General features: G+C 37.5%; 1 protein-coding gene across 5 annotated transcripts in view; it reads right to left on the bottom strand.

Annotated features, from left to right (window-relative positions):
• ST7 (suppression of tumorigenicity 7) overlaps positions 1–23,078 on the bottom strand; it is a 262,181-nt gene that overhangs the window by 181,915 nt on the left and 57,188 nt on the right. The window contains exon 1 of one of the 5 annotated variants that reach the window (XM_081243545.1): positions 19,249–19,578. The exons of the other annotated variants lie outside the window; for them this stretch is intronic. Coding sequence (XP_081099671.1) covers positions 19,249–19,270 — 22 coding nt within the window. The 5' untranslated portion in view covers positions 19,271–19,578. Of the gene's footprint in view, positions 1–19,248; positions 19,579–23,078 lie in introns of those variants that run through there. 5 annotated transcript variants of the gene reach the window in all.

Below are 23,078 nucleotides of genomic sequence, written 5' to 3'. Positions count from 1 at the left end.
TGATAAAAAGTCTAGCTTCCTCCTTCCTCCATCATCCCCCTTAAAGAACAAAAGGCACTACGAGTTTTTACTTTAAAAACTACCCTCAACATCTCCACATGCTGAGCACAAGTATCTGAAACAACTATTTCAATGCAGTCTGGGGTCACTCTTGTTCCTATACAGACTAACACTAACATTCCCCAGAAGCCTACTACAGAAAATTATTTCTCAAAGCATCCATTTACCACTGGCTAGACAGTTTAAATGCTGGGAAGTGATTAACTAAACTATAATGTCAGATATCAGATTCAACTCTATCTAGAAATAATTTCATGAAATTCACTATTATGCTATTTGCTATATAATTAATTAAAAGAAGTGTCATTTGATCCCTCCCTTACACATTTCAGAAGGAGGCTAGTAGTAAAAGCCCTTAGGGAACATAAGAACAATAAAAAAAATTTTTTTTGTTTAAACTTTAAGTGCAGCACAGTGTGCTGAACATGTAACAGATAATTTTAATAGTTTCATGAAAACTGAATAAAATATTCCCTCCATCTCCAACAGGAGAATTTGAAAAGATCAAAGCACTTCAATTATCTTGACCAAAAGGAAATCTCTATTGGTGACTTGGGTCCAGTCTATGCAAGAGGTGATGGTCAGAGGCTAGGATCAACCTTTTTGGATCCGTCTTACCATAGGCTTGTCTGTTTTCCACCTGATTCTAATCCATTACATTTGAGAGCCTTGCTCAGTTTAAATAGCATCATAAAATCTTTTCCTCTTCAGCCTGAAATTGGCTCTCCTCAGGAAGCTTTTGTGGTAGGACTGTATATTAAGGGCATAACATAAAACTTCAATGCTGTGCATTTTCATAAAAAATACAAGGTCACAGGGCCTTGCTCCCAAATGCCAAATTCTTCTAATCACCAGCATAAAATACCAATGTTTAAGGGAAAGGCTGCCTCACAAAACATGGCACAGGCAATTGCTCTGGCTGCCCGTGTGGCTTCCATGGCAACTGTTCAGGGCAGAGCTGCTCTCTCTGCTTATATTGCCAGCGATCCTAGAGACAGAATGCTGGCTCCAACCATCAGCTTTTAAATTTGGTTATTATGAAGTGACCTCCTGAATTTTGTAAGAGTATAATGGACCTTTAGGCTGAACTGCTGAAAAATGGCATGGGAAAAAAAAAAGTCTGACATTGTTACCACACCTACTTCCACCCCTAGGACAGGATTTTAAACTGAAGATTGGATTGGGAGATTCCAGCAGTTGTGGTTTTTCCACCACATGTGGGGCATTTTATTATTATGCAACTACTTTTTCAAAATACAAAATGGGTTCTCTGAAAAGGCAGCTTAAATGATAACGCCTCATTTTCATAGTGACTGGGAAGGAAACTAAGAGTATAAAGCCTAGCACAGCTGTTACTTAGCCTTATTTCTACTACTAATTTCCAAAAGCAAAAAATTAAATAGAAGTCCAGTCAGCTCAATGAGTAAAATACTGAGGAATTTCCTATCCAGTTCTACTGATTCACTATACATGTCATATTGTCCCTTATTCCAGACATGATGTTTTGGGGGGTCCTACACAACAAAAATGATAAAATAAAATATGCTGCATCATTTGGCCTGACATCCCATCACTGCTAACGTGAGCTGACTGCCAAAGAGGATGGGTCACTAATAGGGAGGTGGCTCAGCCGCATGGAAGGCAAAGCAGAAATTTTAGTATTTCAGGAGCGAGGAGTTCTAAGAAAACACAGGAAAGTCAAGTCTTAATGCATGGAATGAGCTTCCCAAACCATAATAAACAACTCCCAGCAAGATTTATTAAACAGCAAGGAACTATTTTACTTGTCAGCCTGGGTCCTCCACAAATGCAGTCCAGGTCAGAAAAAGAAAAATCAGTACCTCAGGCTTTTAATGCCAATATCCTAAGAAATCTCCAGAATGATTTATAAAGTACACATAAAGCTATATATTTATTTGTATGCTTCTCAAGAACTCCCAATCATCTGGTTGTCCATAATAGTTAGCAGAAAATATTTACTGATTCATATTAGATCCTGAACTAACAAATTCTTTGAGGGTTATCTATTCTACAAAGAATGTACTCAGGGGAAGAAAAAAAAACTAGACTAACCCTAATTTTTGGAAGCTACAAATTACAGTACATTCAATGCCAAAGGAAAGGAAATATTAACTCCATAAACATAATCCACTTTTATCTACTTTAAAATGTCAGATAGAAAAATTCCTGAAAATATTTGTGAAAAAAAACTGTTCTCGTGCTGGCAGTAGTTAGAATGGAGATATTTCCTTTATTAAAAATGAAAAAGCCTAAAAAATAACTTTAAATAATCAAGTTGCTGTGAAGAGAAAGGGTCTGACAACCATGACACTGAAGACAGTTAAAATTTCTCCTATATATGTGTGTTTTACTTTAAGCAAATTAGACGTACTGAATAAAATTTGAATTTTCAGACAGAGTATTTGCTTTTTAAAGCAAATACCCCTCCCCCAATAACTAAAAATAGAAAATGTTGCTTTCATTCATTTGAAATATTCTACTGACAAAAGGAATCAATGCACAATTTCAGGAAACAAAGGCGAGGCATACTCTGTATCCCTGAATTATTGTTCCATTCTGACACCACACACAGCTGGTGTTATGCAGACTCCAACTTCCTCAACAAGAGAGCCTGGAAAAGGTCAATTTAATACTAAAAACAAATGGATGATAGTCAGGTGTGCAGCTGATGAATACCCAGCCGATGAAGACCCAAAGACTCAGGGACCTGGGTATTTTATATCTAGAAAACCCAACCCTCCAATCCTCTGCATGAAATCAAATGTAAGATTGTATTTGCTTAGTGAAAGCCTGAAGGGAAGCAAGGCATGTTGCAACAGCACAGTAAAAGTCTTTCATGATACGCACAAATACTGCAGAGAGTAGTAATGCTGCTGTCTGTTCCCCCTTACACAAACAAAAACATCTCTGATACATGCTAGTATAAAACCTAAAAGAAATAAACCCAAGAGTAAACTCATAGGTCTTTTATTTCCCTACTATTCCTACTTAAGTAGTGATAATTCTGTGTATTCCAATTAAGCATCAAGAAGTTTATCAAGGGACTTCCTTGGTGGCGCAGTGGTTAAGAATCCACCTGCCAATGTAGAGGACACGGGTTCGAGCCCTGGTCCAGGAAGATCCTACATGCCGTGGAGCAACTAAGCCCGTGCACCACAACTACTGAGCTTGCACTCTAGAGCCTGCGAGCCACAACTACTGAGGCCCGTGCGCCTATAGCCCGTGTTCTGCAACAAGAGAAGCCACCGCAATGAGAAGCCCACACACCGCAAAAAAGAGTAGTCCCTGCTTGCTGCAACTAGAGGAAGCCTGCGCACAGCAACGAAGACCCAATGCAGACAAAAAAAAAAAAAAGAAAAGAAAAAAGTTTATCAAATGCCACTAATCCACTTAAATGGAGGTTAAGCAATGCAAAGCATGCTGCAGCATCTATATCAAAGTATCATGAAGCTTTAAAAAAAAAGAACTACAGATATGCATGACTTTAAGAAAATCTAACAAACAAAACTACAAACATATAAATCAGAAAAATTAGGGAATGATTATTTGTATTTAAAAGATTCTCCTTAAATATCAAGCTTGAGATAAGATAAAATATGGTACCACTACAAAGGTATGAATTCCATTCACATTTTCCTTAATAAAGAGAAGGATACTGACATTATTGTGTTTACTTTAATAAGCAAGACACTCTGAAACATGAGATTAAATAAATACAGGTGTTAGGTGAATTAAGCACAAAACCCAGAACCACTAATATTCTGTCTTTAAATAAATCTCCCAACACATCATTAAATGGACAAATTACTATTTATTTTTAGTAATTTTAATTATTATTATTGTTTAGTTTGATAGCCACTAAGATGAATACACCCAAGTCACAGGGAAAATGCAATGTAATTGGAAGTATAAAGCAATAACATAAGACTCCAATATGATAATACCTAATAATAATAGGTAACATTTATTGAGTCTTTACTACGTAATAAGCATTTAATTTCATTTAAAAACTCACAACAGGGTTTCCCTGGTGGCGCAATGGTTGAGAATCTGCCTGCCAGTGCGGGGGACACGGGTTCGGGCCCTGGTCTGGGAGGGTCCCACATGCCGCGGAGCAGCTGGGCCCGTGGGCCACGGCTACTGAGACTGCGCGTCTGGAGCCTGTGCTCCACAACAAGAGAGACCGCAATAGTGAGAGGCCCGCGCACCGTGATGAAGAGTGGCCCCCACTTGCCACAACTGGAGAAAGCCCTCGTACAGAAACGAAGACCCAACACAGCCATAAATAAATAAATTAATTAATTAAAAAAAAAATGGGGAGGGTGGGAGGGAGGGAGATGCATGAGGGAAGGGATGTGGGAACAGATGTATATGTATGACTGATTCACTTTGTTATAAAGCAGAAACTAATAAAAAAAAAAAAGAAAGAAAAATAAATAAATAAACTTTGAAAACCAAAAAAAAACCCAAAAAACTCACAACAGCCCATGATATAGTATGCGATACGTATGCCCATTTTACAGAGGAAGAAACTGAGGTGCAGAGAAGTTAGTTAATCTACCCAAGGTCATACAGTGGGCAGAATGAGAATTTCAGCCTCAAAAGTCAGATTCCAGAGCATGTAAACCAGGAACCATGCACCCTTCGTTAAAAAGTGCAACAGGGTGGGCTTCCCTGGTGGCGCAGTGGTTGAGAGTCCGCCTGCCGATGCAGGGGACACGGGTTCGTGCCCCTATCCCGGAAGATCCCACATGCCGCGGAGCGGCTGGGCCCGCGAGCCATGGCCGCGGAGCCTGTGTGTCCGGAGCCTGTGCTCCGCAACGGGAGAGGCCACAGCAGTGAGAGGCCCGCGTACAGCAAAAAAAAAAAAAAAAAAAAAAGTGCAACAGGGTATTCAAAAATGTGGGATGCATTTTGGTAGGGAGCAGTGATTAGACGGGCAGGGGACAGGAAAAGGATGATGTTGGAAAAGTTGAGAATAATTGTTCTGTGTGCAAAAGAGGTTTCTACGATGATGACCATGGGATGATGATTCAAAAAAAAAAAAAAAGTGCTTGAGAACCATCACATTAGGAGAACCAGGAAAATCCACAGAGTAACTGATACCTGAGATGAACTTCAAAGAGTTAGAAAATGGTTAAGATTTGAATAGCTGGAAATAGAGGTAAGATCCAAATAGAAGGCCTTGCATGAGAGAAGGCACTCAGGAAAAAGCAAATAATAAATACAGAGTAGTAGTGGGAGTTAAGCCAGGAGAGGAAAGTGGCAGCCGTGTGGTGGCTAGCTTTAAACACCTGGGCAAAAAGTTTATATTTAGTTCAAAAATCAGAGTCATTGAGCTTTTGAACAGCTGTTGGCCATTGGAAAACGTGATCAGCAAGCTAGCTGACATAAAAGAATACAAATTGTGTAATTCCACATACATTAACTCCAAGGCAAAACTAATCTTAAATCATAAAAATCAGAAAATGACTGCCTAGTGATGAGGGAAGCCATTTGGAAAAGGCACAAGAGAACTTTCTGAAGTGATGAGAAATGCTCTATATCTTACTTGGGTGGTGCTTATAGGTGCAGGTAAAATTGTCAAAACTAATAGAATAGAAGACAATATCTGTGCATTTTATAGTATGTTAATTATATCTCAGTTTTTTTAAAGAGGCAAAAAAATCACCTAGGCGTGGTGGAAGGGGAGCTAAGAAGACAAGTTAAGGTGACTATTACAGAAACCCATGAGAATGATACCAGAAGCAAGGAGACTGTGGATATAAAGAGAAGCAAGAACACTTATCTTAGGTAACTGTATATGTGTGAAAAAGTTTCTACAAATCAATATCAAAATAAAGTATACATGCATGAATTTTATATATATTTCATTCATCCTGTCCCCTGAGAATGTAGGCTGCCAGATGGCAGGGACCAAATAATAACTTTTTCATTAAAAATTTTTTTTTCATTCTTTTCAATTTGTATACATCTGATGCTGCCATTTCTACCCTCAATTATACTCCATCTCATAACCAATATACACACACTATGTAGTATTTCTGGTATGGAAAACTTTAAAAATAATTAAACTATTGATTGCTTATGCACCATTAAGGGCTTGTCCCCCTACCTACCTATTTCACTTAAGAATTATAAGAATCTCATGAGGTTACCTATTATACCCATTTTACAGATGAACAAACTAAGGCTGAGATAAGATGCTCACAGCTACCGAGTAAAAGTAGGCCCCCTTGTCTGTCTGTCTCAACTCCCCGGTTCTGAAGCATTGTGCTATATACTTACACCAAAAACAACTAATATAGTAGGGCTACCTGGAACCAACTCAGAAAAAGGGTGAGAAAGTCAGTACAGATGAACTCATAATCCATTAAGTATATTCATCCCCATAGTTTTCAAAACACTACATTAGTTAACTGGGGGTTATTACAGGACTGCTATTTTATAATCTGCTTAAAACAAGGGTGGGGGGACTTGATGTTAGTTGCTTTAGACATTAGATAAATGTTTACTGATTCATATTTATAATGCATATACATAATATGCTATGTCAGGTCAATTCAATCTCTATCAAATCTGGCTTCATGAAGTTTGAAGACTTTGGAAATTATCACAACTAGTGTCAAATAATTAGAAAACATTCTTAAAAAAATAGTCAATTCAAATTCGATTTAATTTTTAAAGGTGACAAATGCCATCCTGAATGTATTTTTAGAGAGAGGTTGGCTTACAATCTCTTGAAATCATAAGGATCAATAGATTTAATAGACTCTGAAAAAGGCTGGTAACCCAGTAGGACTATAGGACCAGTTTCATAAGAAGAGGGATCCTGTTTCAAAATATAAAAATTTGTAAGTTCAGATCCTTCTAATTAAAGAAATGTGAATATTTAGGCAAAAACTGGAGTAAATTTACTTCTAAAATATAAGAAAGTGATTTCCTAAGATAACAAACAAGAGGAAGAAAGAAGTAGTTTATCATGTTGAGAGAGCAAATGTTTTAAGGGCTGCAAAAATAGCATTTTACATAAATATACAAACTCTGCTTATCTATTTGTTAAAATATATCTCCCCAAAGACTTCTACATGACAACATTTGTTTAGTAAAGTCTCATTTTTCAGGCTACTTAAGACTTTTTACAAGTTCAAGCAAGTCTTCCAAATTTGAATTAATGAGATTTTACTAATACCACCAACTTTTACACTTTACTATACTTTCCCTAGAAACAAATATTCAGTGGGTGAGGTAAGTTACTCTACTCCAGATAAGTATTCTTTTATCAGTGAAAAAAAGAAACCCCAACTATTCTTTTAATTTCATAACTCATTTTACCATTGCTGGGAGAAACTAAAGAAGACTTAAATGAAAGAATGGATATACCATGTTCATGCATTGGAAGACTCAAAATTGTTAAACCATCAACTCCTCCCAAACTGCTTTATAGATTAAACACTCTCAATCAAAATACCAGTAGGACTTTTTGTAGAAATTGACAAGCAAATTTTAAAATTTCCATGGGTATGAAAGAATCAAGTATAGCCAAAACAATTTTGAAAAAGAACAGAACTGCAGTGCTTACACTACTTGATTTCAAAAGGAATCATAAATCTGTAGCAATCAAGACTATAATACCATGGCCTAAGGATAAACACAGAGATCTCTGGAATAAAATAGAGAGACAATTGATTTTTGATAAAGTTGCCAATTCAATGGGGAAAGGATTGTCTTTTCAAGAAATGGTGCTGGGGGCTTCCCTGGTGGCGCAGTGGTTGAGAGTCCGTCTGCCGATGCAGGGGACACGGGTTCGTGCCCCGTTCCGCGAAGATCCCACATGCCGTGGAGCGGCTGGGCCCGTGAGCCACGGCCGCTGAGGCTGCGCATCCGGCGCCTGTGCTCCGCAACGGGAGAGGCCACAACAGTGAGAGGCCCGCGTACCACAAAAAAATAAAAATTAAAAAATAAATAAATAAATAAATAAAACGGTGCTGGAACAACTGAATTTTGGCGGAAAAAAAATAAATGTCCATCATTACCCCACACTATACACAAAAATTTACTGAAAATGGATCATAGTACACACAGAAGCAAAACATGTAAAATGTTTAGGAGAAAAACCTTTACGACCTTAGGTTAGGAAAAAAATTTATATAGGACACAAGACACTGAAAAACTGTATTTTATGAAAATTAAAAATTTAACATCATTAAGAAAACAAAAAGCTACAGATTATAAGAAAATATTATCAAGACATATGTCTTTAAAAAGATTGTATCAAAATATAAAAAGAACTCTTAAAATTCAATTATAAGTCAAAGTATTTGAACAGACACTTCATCGGTGAAGATATACCAATGGTCAATAAGCACGTGAAAAGATGTTCAACATCTTTGCTGATGAGGGAAGTGTAAGTTAAAATCACAATATACCACTACACACTCATTAGATTAGCTAAAATTAAAGAGACTGACAATATCAAGTGCTGACAAGATATAAAGCAACTGAACTCCCACACATTGCTGATGGGAATGCAAAAAAGTATAACCGGTTTGGAAAACAGCTTGGCAATTTCTCAACAATTGCATTTCTAGGTCCTTACCCAAGAAAAATGAAAACATATGTCCACACAGAGAATTAAACATGAGTAATTACATCAGCTTTGTTCATAAGAACCAAAAACAGGAAACAACTCAGTATCAACAGGCAAATGGCTGAGCCAACTATGTATTTTTTCTACTACTCAGTAATAAAAAGAAATGAACTACCACTAGCCACAACAACGTGACTGAAAACATTATGCTGAATGAAACAAGTATACATTGTATGATCCCATTTATATGAAATTCTAGAAACATGGAGATTCACTGCAAAGTGGCACAAGGTAATTTTGTGGGGTGATGGATATGTTCTATATCTTGATTGTACTGATAATGATGGTTACACATAGTACACATTTGCCAAAATTCATCAAACTGTACATTTTAAATGGATATACTTTTAAAAATGGATAATTTTATCATATGTATATTGCTCTCCAATAAAATTATTTAAAGAAAAAGTTGGCTTCCCTTGTCATATTCTGCCTATTATATAATGCCAATTCCAATGACATCCAATTTTTTCTTTGATTCATGGGCACCTGTGTCAAAAATAATCTCATTTACACTGCTTTAACTGAAAGAGAAACATATCGTTTTAATATCATAACCCTCTCTGTTCTCCTCTCACTGATTCACCCCCCATATCCAGTTGAACTTTAAATTTTTTGAAAGCTTTTTGCCCTCTTATCTCTTATCACATGCTATTCCTCTACATTCCATAAATATTTGTGAAATTGAATCAAACAGAAGTTCTCCATAGTCTGTCTTACCTAGTATTATTCTGAGAACAGACTAGAAATTAAGCCTTCAAATGTCCTGTAATTTTGTTTCTTTGTTCTATTTTTTTCAGTCATTTTTAACACAACCTTTTTTCAAACAGAATATTATGCCAGAGCCCAATATGTAAAACTGACATACATTTATAAGTTCAAATTTATAATATTTAATAATAAAGTCAACCAATGAGAATCTAAGTTCATCTATCAGTAGTTCCCCACATATCAAAATTAGTTATTTTTAATATATGAATGTATCTGTTTTTCTTTTAGGTTTTTTAGCAATTAAAAATGAAATTCAAATCAAATATTAAGAGCAGGGGTCAGCAAACTAAGGCGCATGGGCTAAAGCCTGCCTACCACCTGGTTTTGTACAGCCTTTGATCAAAGAATGTTTTGTTGCATTCTTAAAGAGTTGAAAAAAAACAACAACAACAAAAGAAGAAGAATATTTTTTGACATGTGAAAATTATATAAAATTCGAATTTCCACATCCATAAATAAAGGTTTATTGGAACACAGCCACACTCATTTGTCTATGGCTGCTTTTGTGCTACAATGGCAGAGTTGAGTAGCTGCAAGAGAGACTGAATGGGCCACAAGTTTAAAATATTCACTATCTGGCTCTTTACAGAAGAAGTTTGCAGACCGCTGATTTACAAATCCCTGAAGCACCAACTTCATGGAGTAGGGTTTGGAAACAACTTGTGACAAAGCGTATTTTCCAAAGATGGACACTAAGATATTTTCCATTCTACTTGCTCTTCTACAATGCACTCTTGCCACTCCCTCACCAAGAGGAGTCCAATTCCCTTCCCTTTGAATCTGGGCTCATCTTAGTGACTTGCTTGGCCAATATAATATGGTGGAAGTGACTTCTAAGACTTCCAAGACCAGGTCATAAGAAACCTTGCAGCTTCCTCCTAGGTCTCTTGGATGCTATGTCACAGGATGCTTCCTCTGAGAACCTAGCACCATGATGTGAGAAGCTTGAACCTCATAGAGAAACCAAGAAGAGGCATTCCTGCCTACAACCTCAGCTGAGCCTCAAGTCAACAGCCAGCCTCAACTGATACCCATGTGGGAGAGCTATCCTGGCCCTCCAGCTCAGATGAGCCTTTAGATGACTGCAGCCCAGGAGATATCTGACTGCAACCACATTAGAGACTCTATATAAGAACCACCAGTGGCTCCAGTCAATCAGTCAATCTGCAGAACTGTGAAATATAATAATAAATGCTTATTTTAAGTTACTATATTTTGGGGTAGTTTGTTATATAGCAATAGACAACTGAAACACCATTATACTAAAACAAATCTAGGAAAGTTTCAGGTAAGAAATTCCAGACTTGAGTCAAGCCCATGCATGGACTACCCATGCGTATCATGAGGCCAAACCCTACCAAGCCTCCTGCTAAGCCTAGGTGTTCTAGAAGTAGCCGTGGATAAAGGAAGTAGTAAACAATACTCTAATGGAGTCACTGCAGTTTCCTAATCTGTACGCATCCCAAGCAGACTCACTGTTCCCCAAAGCATGCCAATAAGCCTGAGTCTTAGTCTGAAATTCTCACAAAGAAATGGAGCACAATTTTTCTCACTCCTAAAATTATATCAGGATGGGCAAAGAAACAATTCTCGGTTTTCATGCTGTAAATGAACTGATGATTATAATTCCTCGTTATTTTTACTTAAATATCTTAAAAAAATGATAAGTGAACTTAGATGAGATGTAGTCACGTTAACAGTACATAGCAAAGTATCAGTAAATGGCAGTTTACCTCTAACAAATTTGGGCTTAATAATAAAAGTCCAAATTGTCACCTACTCCTGCCTGAAGGGTGACAGGTAAGAGTTGTCCACTGACATATTTCTGATATGTGCCAGTTATGTGTGATAAACTCCTTAGCCTGGAAAATTTAATTAAACTGAGTATCAATCCCCTATAAAGCCCACACATCGTATTTTCAATATTACTTTAAGCCACAGCAGATTCAAATTTCAAAGAATGAGTGCTTAGTGTATATGTTAGGTATGCTGCTACACTCTGGGGATATGTCTTCAATTGGTGTAAATTTCATTCAAAAGAGAGTAGCGGGGACTTCCCTGGAGGTCCAGTGGTAAAGAATCCGTCTGTCAATGCAGGGGACACCGGTTTGATCCCTGGTCGGGGAACTAAGATCCCACATGCCACGGGGCAACTAAGCCCGCGTGACACAACTCGAGAGAGAAAATCCACACACCACAACTAGAAAGAGAAGCCCGAGCACCACAACTAGAGAGAAGCCTGTGCGATGCAACGAAAGATCCCGCATGCCACAACTAAGACCCGACGCGGCCAAAAAAATAAAGAAAAAGAAAATCAAAAAAAAAAAAATGAGAGTAGCAGCTCTGAATTATTTTGATATTACTGAGAATCACAATGTAACACAGAATGGTATGTTTATTTTATATAAAAAGGGATATTGATGGAACACTTAAGATTCCTAATTTTTTCTTAATTCAATAATTGTTTTCAAGTTTATTTAAATATTTACTCATGTGACTATTGTTCACACTAATGTGGAAAACACTTGCACAGATAAGTGTTTTAAGAGGAAAACATTTCAACTCTTTATGGCTTAAGGCAATTCTACAAAAGTTCTGTGACCAGTTAGTGATGTCTGCCACAGGGATGACCAGTAGTGAGAAATATGCTGGGCATTTGCCAATCCTGACCTATTTCATCAGTTTCATGCAGTCTCCTCCCTTCAGATTTCTTCCGGGGTCCCTTCAAAGATCCCCATGATGGAACTTCCACCCAGTCTTAGGAAGTGAGATTTCCCTTTCTTCAGCCAGTCTTTCCCACTGCCAGAGTCTAATCTCCACAGTGACCCTTGATAAGCCTTACCCTGATGCAGATGTCCTGGCCCAAAAAGGCAGATTCCCCTAACACCAAAAGGTCATGGGATAAGCCACATTTTGGGCCCCAAGAGCTTAGATGGTAGATGGCCAAACCCTGGTAGAACGTGGTAAAGCCGTGATTTGCATCCAGGCAATCAAGCACCAGAGTCTCTGCACTTAGTCACTGTATCTGGCACGTGGTTGCTGCCATTTCTACAACATGTATTAAACTATATCTTGGTCCTTCAGTTCACAGTTATCTGAATCCATTATTAATAAAACAAAATCTCTATAGAGAAAATATTACAATTTACTACTCCAGCACAGCAAATGTGACTACATTACAGGACTTTTAAATAATTCAAAACTGGCATTTTCTAATTAAAGACACACTAATAAGCGTGTTAATGAATGTTTTACACTTATTAGGGAAAAAATGGTGGGATATAAATACGCTTCGTAAAACAATTTAAAAATGACCATACAATTCATATTCTTGTGTTCCATACGGTCTTGTATTGGAAATCTAACAGTATTTGAACATAATTTAATGTGATAACTACTATTAATGTTCAAAATACACATTATCAGTGACTTTTGCAACTCAGAATCCATAACAATTCTATTCACATCCTGTGTAACTCCATGGGGATTCTATAAGGAAAGTTTCCATATATGGTAATTTTTCCCCATAGACTCCCCACAGTTTATACAGGATATAAATCTGGTCCATTGTGACAATGAAAACAACAGATCACTGAAAACTCATGTGTAATTTCTGCTGAACAAACCAAACTAACAATTAGGGAAACCAATACTCAAGTGAAAATAAATAATCTGAGGATTTTAAAATAACCACTGGGTATTTTTATTCCATTTCTGGACTAGTAGAATTAGTATATAAATACCCAGAAGGAAAAAAATTCCTATCTTTATTTAGTTTAAAATATTCCCTTGATACTAAAAATTATGATGTCAACTGTTAACAGGCAAGAAACCCAAAAGGAAATTTCACATCAGAACTCACACTGTCAGAAGGAAAGAAAAGACAATAATATAGTTATATAAGTCAAAACTGTTATATGAGCTTTAACTTCCCAGCCTCCTGTATGACCATGTCCCAGTGATCTATAATTATTTTTCCTTATTTGTGACTTTAGCAGTCTGTGGTTTCTATTTATCTAAAGTCATGTAATAATATTTTTTCTTTTATTCAATGTTCTGAGTGCAGAATCACAGGTAAGTTTTTGGGTGTATATTTAAGTATTTGTATTTTAAGTAAGATGAAAGCATCTAAAATTCAATACAGCTAAATACTAACAGTCAGATTAAAGACATAGGAAAGGAAAATGGCTGTTTCTAAATTACCTAGTTTCATATGACAAAAACTAATAAAGCGGGGGAGATATAGTACTAAAATGTCAAACATACATATGACAGCAAAAACAGCAGTCTCATACAATTATTTAACAAGAACTAGGGCTTATATTGCAAAATAGTCCAGTTGTGAATAGCCATTTTTTGAATGACCACAGTTGCTGTTAACATCTCAACCAACTCACAAAAATTACACCAAAACAACAGACCTAAGTTTAATCTCACATATGACTGGTTGTCAAGAATGGCCCTGAAATGCACATAAAAAGGGAATGTGACTCATTTATTTCTCTATCAAACAGATGCCCAATTAATTATACAGTTTCTTGGTGACCTAATATTGCTAGGGTATATTCATTTTACTATCTCCCACATAATGGCTCAAAATTTGAGATAATTACATTGTTCTTAGAAACATGGTACCATACTCACTATTAAAACTGAGAAGCTGTCAGTTCCAAATTAATGCATTCATCAGTAATGAAAATAAAAAGCAACAGCTGTTGGGACGTCCCTGGTGGCACAGTGGTTAAGAATCTGCCTGCCAGAGCTTCCCTGGTGGCGCAGTAAAAATCCGCCTGCCAACGCAGAGGACAAGGGTTCGAGCCCTGGTCCGGGAAGATCCCACATGCCATGGAGCAACTAAGCCCGTGAGCCACAACTACTGAGCCTGTGCTCTAGAGCCTGTGAGCCACAACTACTGAGCCCGCGTGCTGCAACTAATGAAGTCCATGCACCTAGAGCCCGTGCTCCGCAACAAGAGAAGCCACTGCAGTGAGAAGCCCGTGCACTGCAACAAAGAGTAGCCCCCGCTTGCCCACAGCTAGAGAAAGCCCGCGCACAGCAACGAAGACCCAACGCAGCAAAAAAAAAAAAAAAAAAAAAAAAAAAAAAAAAAAAAAAGCACAGACTCTTTAAAAAAAAAAAAAAAGAATCTGCCTGCCAAAGCAGGGGACACAGGTTCCAGCCCTAGTCTGGGAAGATCCCACATGCCGCAGAGCAACTAAGCCCGTGCACCACAACTACTGAGCCTGTGCTCTAGATCCCATGAGCCACAACTACTGAGCCCATATGCCACAACTGCTGAAGCCCACGTGCCTAGAGCCCGTGCTCCGCAACAAGAGAGCCACTGCAGTAAGAAGCCTGCGCACCACAACGAAGAGTAGCCCCCGCTCACTGCAACTAGAGAAAGTCCTCGTGCAGCAACAAAGACCCAACGCAGAAAAATAAATACATTTATTTAAAAAAAAAGCAACAGCTGCACTTTTGGTGCCCATCAAAGAAAACTGCAAGGGGCATCACCCGTACCCCAAATCCTTTCCAGCATCTAGCTGCCTACTGGAGGTGATGTGGGCATGCAGAGAATGGCAGGGAAGACTTGTGGGCCAGCCACACCAGAGCTAAACAGAACTGACACTCTGACACACAGGTCCACCATTTCCCCATCACCACTAAGCTCACAAAATACTACTGCTCTGTTCGGACTTCGGTGATTTCTTTCTCCCTTTCGAGATAACACTAGATGTTCTCTCTAATATATCACGACTATAACAAAATGTTGAGAGGAGGGATTAAATGACACGATTTGCCCCAAGGGCACACTTTCTGAAAAGATAAGATGTTGCTCTCTTCACTGGACTAATGAGGTAGGTGCTTTAGGAAGACACATTAATTTGTTAGACCAGGGCACAATTCCCACCACAGCACATCTTAAATGGTACCCTTGAGGCCTGAAAAAGTTAAACATAGGAGGGGAAACAGGAGGAGGACCAAGCTAGATAAACTCTAATTGAATAAATGCCCATGTACTTGAAGTATTTACTCTTTGGAATAACTGGCTTTATGAGGAAGGATGCAGTACAAAACCAGTGTTCCGTACTCCACAAAAAGAAAAGATGAACTTTTTCTCCATTTATAAAATTTTAAGAGGAAATGAAAAATTTTTATAGAATTCAATTTATCAATTTTAAAATATAAATTATCATTAAGTCAAGTACCTAAAATATGCATTTTAAAGACCACTCCCCTCACAAAACTTTAATTTTAATACTTTCTTCTTAAATCTAAATTATTTTGATCACAGACTAAAACTGCATTTCCTCAAAGCAGATAAACAGCAGACTTACTACTCCCATTTTTAGACATGGGAAATTTCAGTAAAGGAAAAGCTCGTTGAAATATATCAAGATGGTAACAGAGTTACAGAAGCTATACTTCCTGCTTTGTACTAATGATTAATCTACACATAACACAAAACACTTCCATTTAAAAGTGGGCTGAAAATAGATTGTGCCCAATTTACACAACTATGGGAGATTCAGACACACTAAGTGAGAAAAAATGTGACTGGCACTGTTGGAGTTATTCACTAAAGTGAATTAAGCAGATATTCACTGGGCCTTCCCTGGTGGCGCAGTGGTTAAGAATCCACCTGCCAATGCAGGGGACGTGGGTTCAAGCCCTGGTCCAGGAAGATCCCACATGCTGTGGAGCAACTAAGCCCGTGCACCACAACTACTGAGTCTGCACTGTAGAGCTCACGAGCCACAACTACTGAGCCCAAGTGCCACAACTACTGCAGCCCGCACGCCTAGAGCCCATGCTCTGCAACAAGAGAAGCCACCACAGTGAGAAACCCGTGCACTGCAATGAACAGTAGCCCCCGCTCGCCGCAACTAAAGAAAGCCCGTGTGCAGCAACAAAGACCCAACACAGCCTAAATAAATAAATAAATAAAAATTTTTAAAAAAGAAGGTATTCACTGAAACGAGGTCAGACAAAGCATTTATTAATTTTGTTGCTATAACTATGTAAGTTTTAACTTTGATAAACAAGGGTCTACTCTTCCAGGTAAATTTTTTGTCATTTTTAAGGCTCTTTTGTGTATGTATGTGTGTGTGTGTGTGTGTGTATGGAAGAGGCAGGTGCTTCTTTGGCATTTAAATTAAGCAATACTATTTTCAGTGAGACAAAACATATTATAATGTGATACCCAGGTTACCTCAAATTCCTGACTTCAAAGGTCTGAAACAAAAAGTCAACTTAATCAATCCAGTACTCGAAAATGAAGACATGGACATTTCTATTGACATTTCCTTCTCTTATAAGCAAACAGCAAGGAGGAGAGAAAGAAAATTTTAAAGAGTCATGTACAAGTGACTATGTCAGAAGAATTCAGAATAGTGATTACCTTTTGGTGAGGAGGAGAAGTAAAATTGACTGGGAAGGGTCATCACAAGGAAACTTTCTGGAGTAACAGAAATGTTCTGTATCTCAAACTGGGTAGTGGTTCCATAGGTGTAAACATAGGCAAAAATTCAATGAGCTACACACTTTGACTTACGCATTTTATCGTATGTAAACCATACCTCAATTTAAAAAGTAAAAGCATCCAATACAAGTAAAGTACTGTAACCAGAAATCAAGGATAAGAATCATGAAATCAGAATACGTTAGAAAAAAAACAGACCTTTCCAGGATCTAGCACAGCACTGTACATCGAGTAGATGGCTAAACAAGTATTTATTGTAAAAGTTTAGTAAGAATATCCTAGGTGGTTTGGAAGATCCCTTCTGAACTAATTAGAACTTTTAATGTGACTATTTTTCAGAATATTCCAAATATAGATAGTCCCAGCCTATAAAATAGCCTCCAAAAGATGGATATTATAGGTCTAGAAAAGCTATGCCTCAAAACACAAAGAAAATACAATTGTCTTAACTCTGAGTACAGATTTAAGGAATCCCCTTATTTAAAGAAAGCAGTCCATTCTCAACACTTTACAACCACTGACAGTACAAATCTATCTATGGTCTTCTAGGGATAAGCAGGAACCAAAATTTAATACTCAGTAAAGTCAAAAAATGCCCAAAACCTACATGATGATGTTCTGTCTTCTGAATGGTATTCTACCTGTGCAGTAATTTGGTAGCTATGGAGACCAAAAGCAAGCAGCAGTTTTCAAACACAGCACATAGCACATGTGTGATATTATCAAAAGATCAGGTTTAATGATCAAGAAAGTCAACATGTCTGCTTTGTAAACCTGGCCACACAATGTTAGAGTCCCTATGCCAAGAACCCAAAGAGTCCCACACTAAGTTTCAACTTCCATTTTCAGCTAAACAAAGTAATAAGACTAATTTTTCTTTAGTAGATAAATAGTTCTATCTATATTTAGGTTCCTACATAAACAAAATTCCATGACTGAAATGAAACTGGAAGGTCTTTGCCACTAAATAATCTGTTTCTATTTCTTGGGTGACAATAATTCCAAATGTATCATTAAGTGAATTCAAAAAACATTTTTAAATTATTAGAAAATAAAATTGTCACATGCTGAATGAGACATTACATCTCATTGTTATTCTATCTTGACGTTGATAATGCAGTGTGGTAATTTCAGAAATGGGAAGCCTCTAGGTAAAACAACAAAAATAATCCACCCTTTAAAAAAGCCAATCAAGAAACAAAAGAACTGAAGATTATTAGCTCTCTTGAAATACTACTATTCTGGAATAATCATCAGCTATGCACAAATAGTCACACTGATCACCTGAGATCAGAAAGAAAAGGTTGGATTATATATTCATAAGAAATGTGTTTCCTAAATTCCTACCCTAACCCCCTCTCCCCACAAAGATAGTGTCTTGCCAATGTTTAATGTTCTAGGTCAGCAGGTTGAGTCTCTTTAGAAATTCTTAACTGTCACCTTTGCTTATGGATAATGACAAAATATTCTGCAGAGCCTGTATAACTGCATCGACAGGTTATACTATTCTACATCCAGCATTAAATAATCCTCATTACTTAGGCTGGTCATCATTTTTCAAATACCCGTTTTAGCTGTCTACAAGTGCCATCCAGCCCAGCCCCTTGTGCAGGGCCTGCTCTGCACCAAAGCAATTTCATTGTATAAGTTTTAAGACAGATACAATGCTGCTGGACTGTGGCACTAGCCAGCATATCAAAATTGAAGCCATTGTGTAAAAAAAAAACAAAAAAAAAAGAAGAAAAAATCCATCTTTAAAAATAAAGCTTATTTCTTATTCTTTAAATCTACATATAATATCTACTCCTATGTTTCTGTAAAAATATGGAAGAAGAGGATATAATGATACCCCCATTCTCCTTTTAGATAAAAAATGTAAGCCCTTTTTTCCTTTTTAATAAACACTATCATCTCAGATCCTCCAGTATCTATTTTAGGGTTTAAGGACCATTATAGAACCCACAACAATAGATCAGTGACAGACTTGATCCCATCAATTAACACGTTCTGGGGAGGCTGCCTGGATTCCTGTCTTCCTCCCCTCCCTCTTGGAGGCCTGGTTTTGACCACACTGACATCCCTGGCCTTAAGGATGAATAACCCAGATAAGGGGGAGTCCCTTCCCTGAGACCAATTTCTTTGTAATTAGAGCCAAAATACAAAAGCTGTTAATGACCTAAGGCAAAGTGATATGAACTCCAAGCCAATGAAACCATGACAGCAAACAGATTTCTAAACAGCAAAGTGAGATCCATTTACTTACATGAAGATTCAGTGCCAAACATGGCTGGCTCCAGAGGCTGCTTTTAAAAATTAGAAGGAGAAAAAGGAAGGAAGAAAAATCGAGGAGAGTGTACGTGTGAGAGTGGAGAGATGAGCTGCTACACAGCAGAGGTCATGAAGACAGACAATGCAGTCCAAGCTGTGTCCAGCTGCCAGATTCTCCTCTTACAAGCTTCAGTGTTCTCCCGTGTGATTGAAAAGCAAGGTCTCCTACAGCACCAAAAACCGAAGAGCTGTTTTGGAAAATCCAACACGGAAAGGCAGGCCGACGTGGCTCTTCTGGGATGCAGGGAGGCAGGACTAGGTAGCAGCAGGGGCAAGACTGGGATCAGCAGCAACAGCGGATACTGCAATCCCCAGCCCTGTTATAGCAGTAAGACAATAGCAGGGCTTATGCATACACTGGTGACGTCAGAGACACTGCACAGACCGACTGCGCTGCTTGAGCCAGAGGCTCCAGGGGCTTCAGGGGAGCAGGCAATTCAAAGGGGAATTCCTTCGTCCCAAAATGCACAAGACCAAGAGCCACATATATATTCACCCTCCTGACAAGATCTTCATCCTGTGATACCAGGCACTAAAAGAGACCTCAAAGAAATTTAAATATTGGCTTTAGAGCAACCAACCACAAAGATATGCAAATCAGGGTTCTTGGTTTTATGCAGCAAGTAGAACTTTTCAAGGGAATTAAGAATATCAGAAATGAGAAAAATAACCTACCTTTTAAAATAACTCCAGAGCTCATTGTTTTTTCAGTAGGCTTGTGGTAGACTGACAGATCAGGGATTGTACACTCAACCACAAATATGTGAAAATATGTAAACTATTCCACACACTTTCTGGGCATATAAATTCACAAGCAAATGTAACAGTAAAATAATACTATAAGCGCTTAGAACACTGCTTAACACCCAGTGAGCACTCAAATGTTAGTGAATACATTATTATTTATTTTGCAACTATTATTCAAATGTGAAAACCACCACTATACTCTAGGAATATATGTATGTACACATATTTCTCCTATACTGTCTCTTTTGCCTTATTTTTCTTCATTTTACCTTGTGAGAATTCCTGTCATTTCTCCTGAGTAACGCAGTCATGTTAACGCTGTGTGCACACACCAGTGTACACCTGTGTGCAAGTGGGCATAATTGTTTTTCATCCATCAACACAAAGAAGATATTATTTTGTCTCCTGACTCATTACCTGCATTACCTTTACTCTTAGAAATCTGTTTTTTTCTAAAAGCTATAAGTGCACAGACTTTAATTAGAATGTCTATCCAACACAAGCAAAGAAAGTTTTGTTCTAATATTTTAAAAATATTGAAATGCATAAAAAGTGTGTTTTTTCAATAATCCCACTTTTAAAATCATATAAAATAGGAAGTTCAAAGGCTCAAGTTTCTTTTCCATCCATTCATCTAAGGTATATACTTTTTCCAATATTTTCTAAAGTTTACAAAGACATGTCTTTATATAACAGTTTTTAAACATTAAATTCTTATATGATTGTGGAACTGCAAATTACCATCTAAAAAATATCATTAATAACTCTCTGGTCAGTATATGTAGATCCATCTCATCTTTAAATGGTTATATAATATTCCATTGTATGGATGTGCATAATTTATTCAAGGTAATTTGACCTTTATCTTACTGAAAATGCTGAACCATTATGAAGAAATTGCAATGATGCTACATAAGAACAAATATTTTGTTGTAGCTAAGATAATAATAACTAATATTTACTAAATGTTTACTATGTGCCAGGTATTATTCTGGGAACTTCACATGTATCAGCTTATGTAATCTTCATAACAAACCTACAAGGTAGGGTTATCCACATTTGATAGACAGTGGTCATACTGGTTACTAAGTGATAAGCTGGGATTCAAGCCCAGGCAGTCTGGTTCCAACACACAGGCTCTTAACTACTCTTCTATAATGCCTCTTGAAAAATTAAAACATAATTACCAAAATTAGATTTTAAGAATTCAACTAAAATGAAAGGAAAATAGAAATCAACTGAAAATATGGAGAAGAAAATTCTTAAAAGAGAAGGGTCACCAAAAAAACTAAAAATGCCAGAAAGGACTATACTGAAAATTGCAAAACTTAAGAAAAATGCATCCCTCCCAAAATAAGTGGTCCAGGTCAACAACCAGTGGAGAACACAGGCATACCTCAGAGATACTGTGGGTTCGGATCCACACCATCAGAATAAAGCAAGTCACACAACTTTTTTGGTTTCCCAGTGCATATACAAGTTATGTTTACACTGTACTGTAGTCTATTAAGTGCCACAGCACTATGTCTAAAAAAAAATGTTAATTTTAAAATACTTTATTGCTAAAAAATGCTAACCATCATCTGAGCCTTCAGCGAGTTGTAGTAGTAACACCAAAGATCACTGATCGCAGGTCACCATCAAAACAAATGTAACAATAATGAAAAAGTTTGAAATATGTTGAGAATTACCAAAATGTGAGACAGAGACACAGAGTGAGCAAATCTGTTGGAAAAATGGTGCTGACAGACTTGCTTGAAGCAGGGTTGCCACAAACTTTCAATTTGTAAAAAGATGCAATTTCTGCAAAGAGCAATAAAAGAAAGCTCAATGAAATGAGGTATGCCTGTATCAATAATAGTGTTGAGACACAACTGCAGGAAGTGGGAAAGGGCAATACACTTCAAAAGGGTTGAAACCAGAATAGTATCTTAACATAAGATCTATTTCAAATTGCATCCCAGATGTTGCACATGAATAGTAACACAAATGGGGGTGGATGATGTGGCCATCAGAAAGGCAAAAGGAACAGTAGAATGAGAAAATGATCCCTGGGTACAGATATAGTTAGTCCTCCATATCCACCGGTTCCACATCCATGGATTCAACCAACTGCAGATCAAAATATTCGGTAAAAAAAAAAAATTCCAGAAAGTTCCAGAAGCAAAACTTGAATTTGATGCACACCATTGACATAGCATTTACACTGTATTTACAACAACTTACCTATGTAAGTTATATCATATTAGGTATTATAAGTAATCTCGAGATGATTTAAAATATGCATGTCGGTTACATGTAAATACTACACGATTTTATATAAGGGATTTGAGCATCCACGGATTTGGGGGTGAGGGCAGTTCTGAAACCAATCTGCCACAGATACCGAGTGACAACTGGTACTTCCCACCAGAGGCCATAGTCTATATGTGACAACTTCTTGCTGACTCACTGATGTAGCTCTTTCTTCAGCTTATATGTGAGGGTGTATATATGCATATATAAACACATTTTTCTGAGTGCCTATATTTATTTCTTGGCACAGATTTCTAAGAGTAAGTTAAAGGCTGCAATATTTTTCAAGATATCTACTTTTTAGGTAACTATAGTAGGATCAGTATGTTAAAAACGTTAGGTCTCTGGGCTTCCCTGGTGGTGCAGTGGTTAAGAATCCCCCTGCCAATGCAGGGGACACAGGTTCGAGCCCTGGTCCGGGAAGATCTCACATGCCACGGAGCAACTAAGCCCGTGTGCCACAACTACTGAGCCTACATGCCACAACTACTGAAGCCTGCATGCCTAGAGCCCATGCTCCGCAACAAGAGAAGCCACCGCAATGAGAGGCCCGTGCACTGCAACGAAGAGAGCTGCTGCTCACCGCACTAGAGAAAGCCCGCGCCCAGCAACGAAGATCCGATGCAGCCAAAAAATTAATTAATTAAATAAATAAATGTGTATATATATATATATATATATATATATATATATATATATATATATATATATATACACAAACAC

Source organism: Mesoplodon bidens, assembly GCF_964165515.1.
Source record: "Mesoplodon bidens genome assembly, chromosome: 9".
Taxonomy (NCBI): domain Eukaryota; kingdom Metazoa; phylum Chordata; class Mammalia; order Artiodactyla; family Ziphiidae; genus Mesoplodon; species Mesoplodon bidens.
This window is presented reverse-complemented; position numbering and strand designations above follow the sequence as displayed.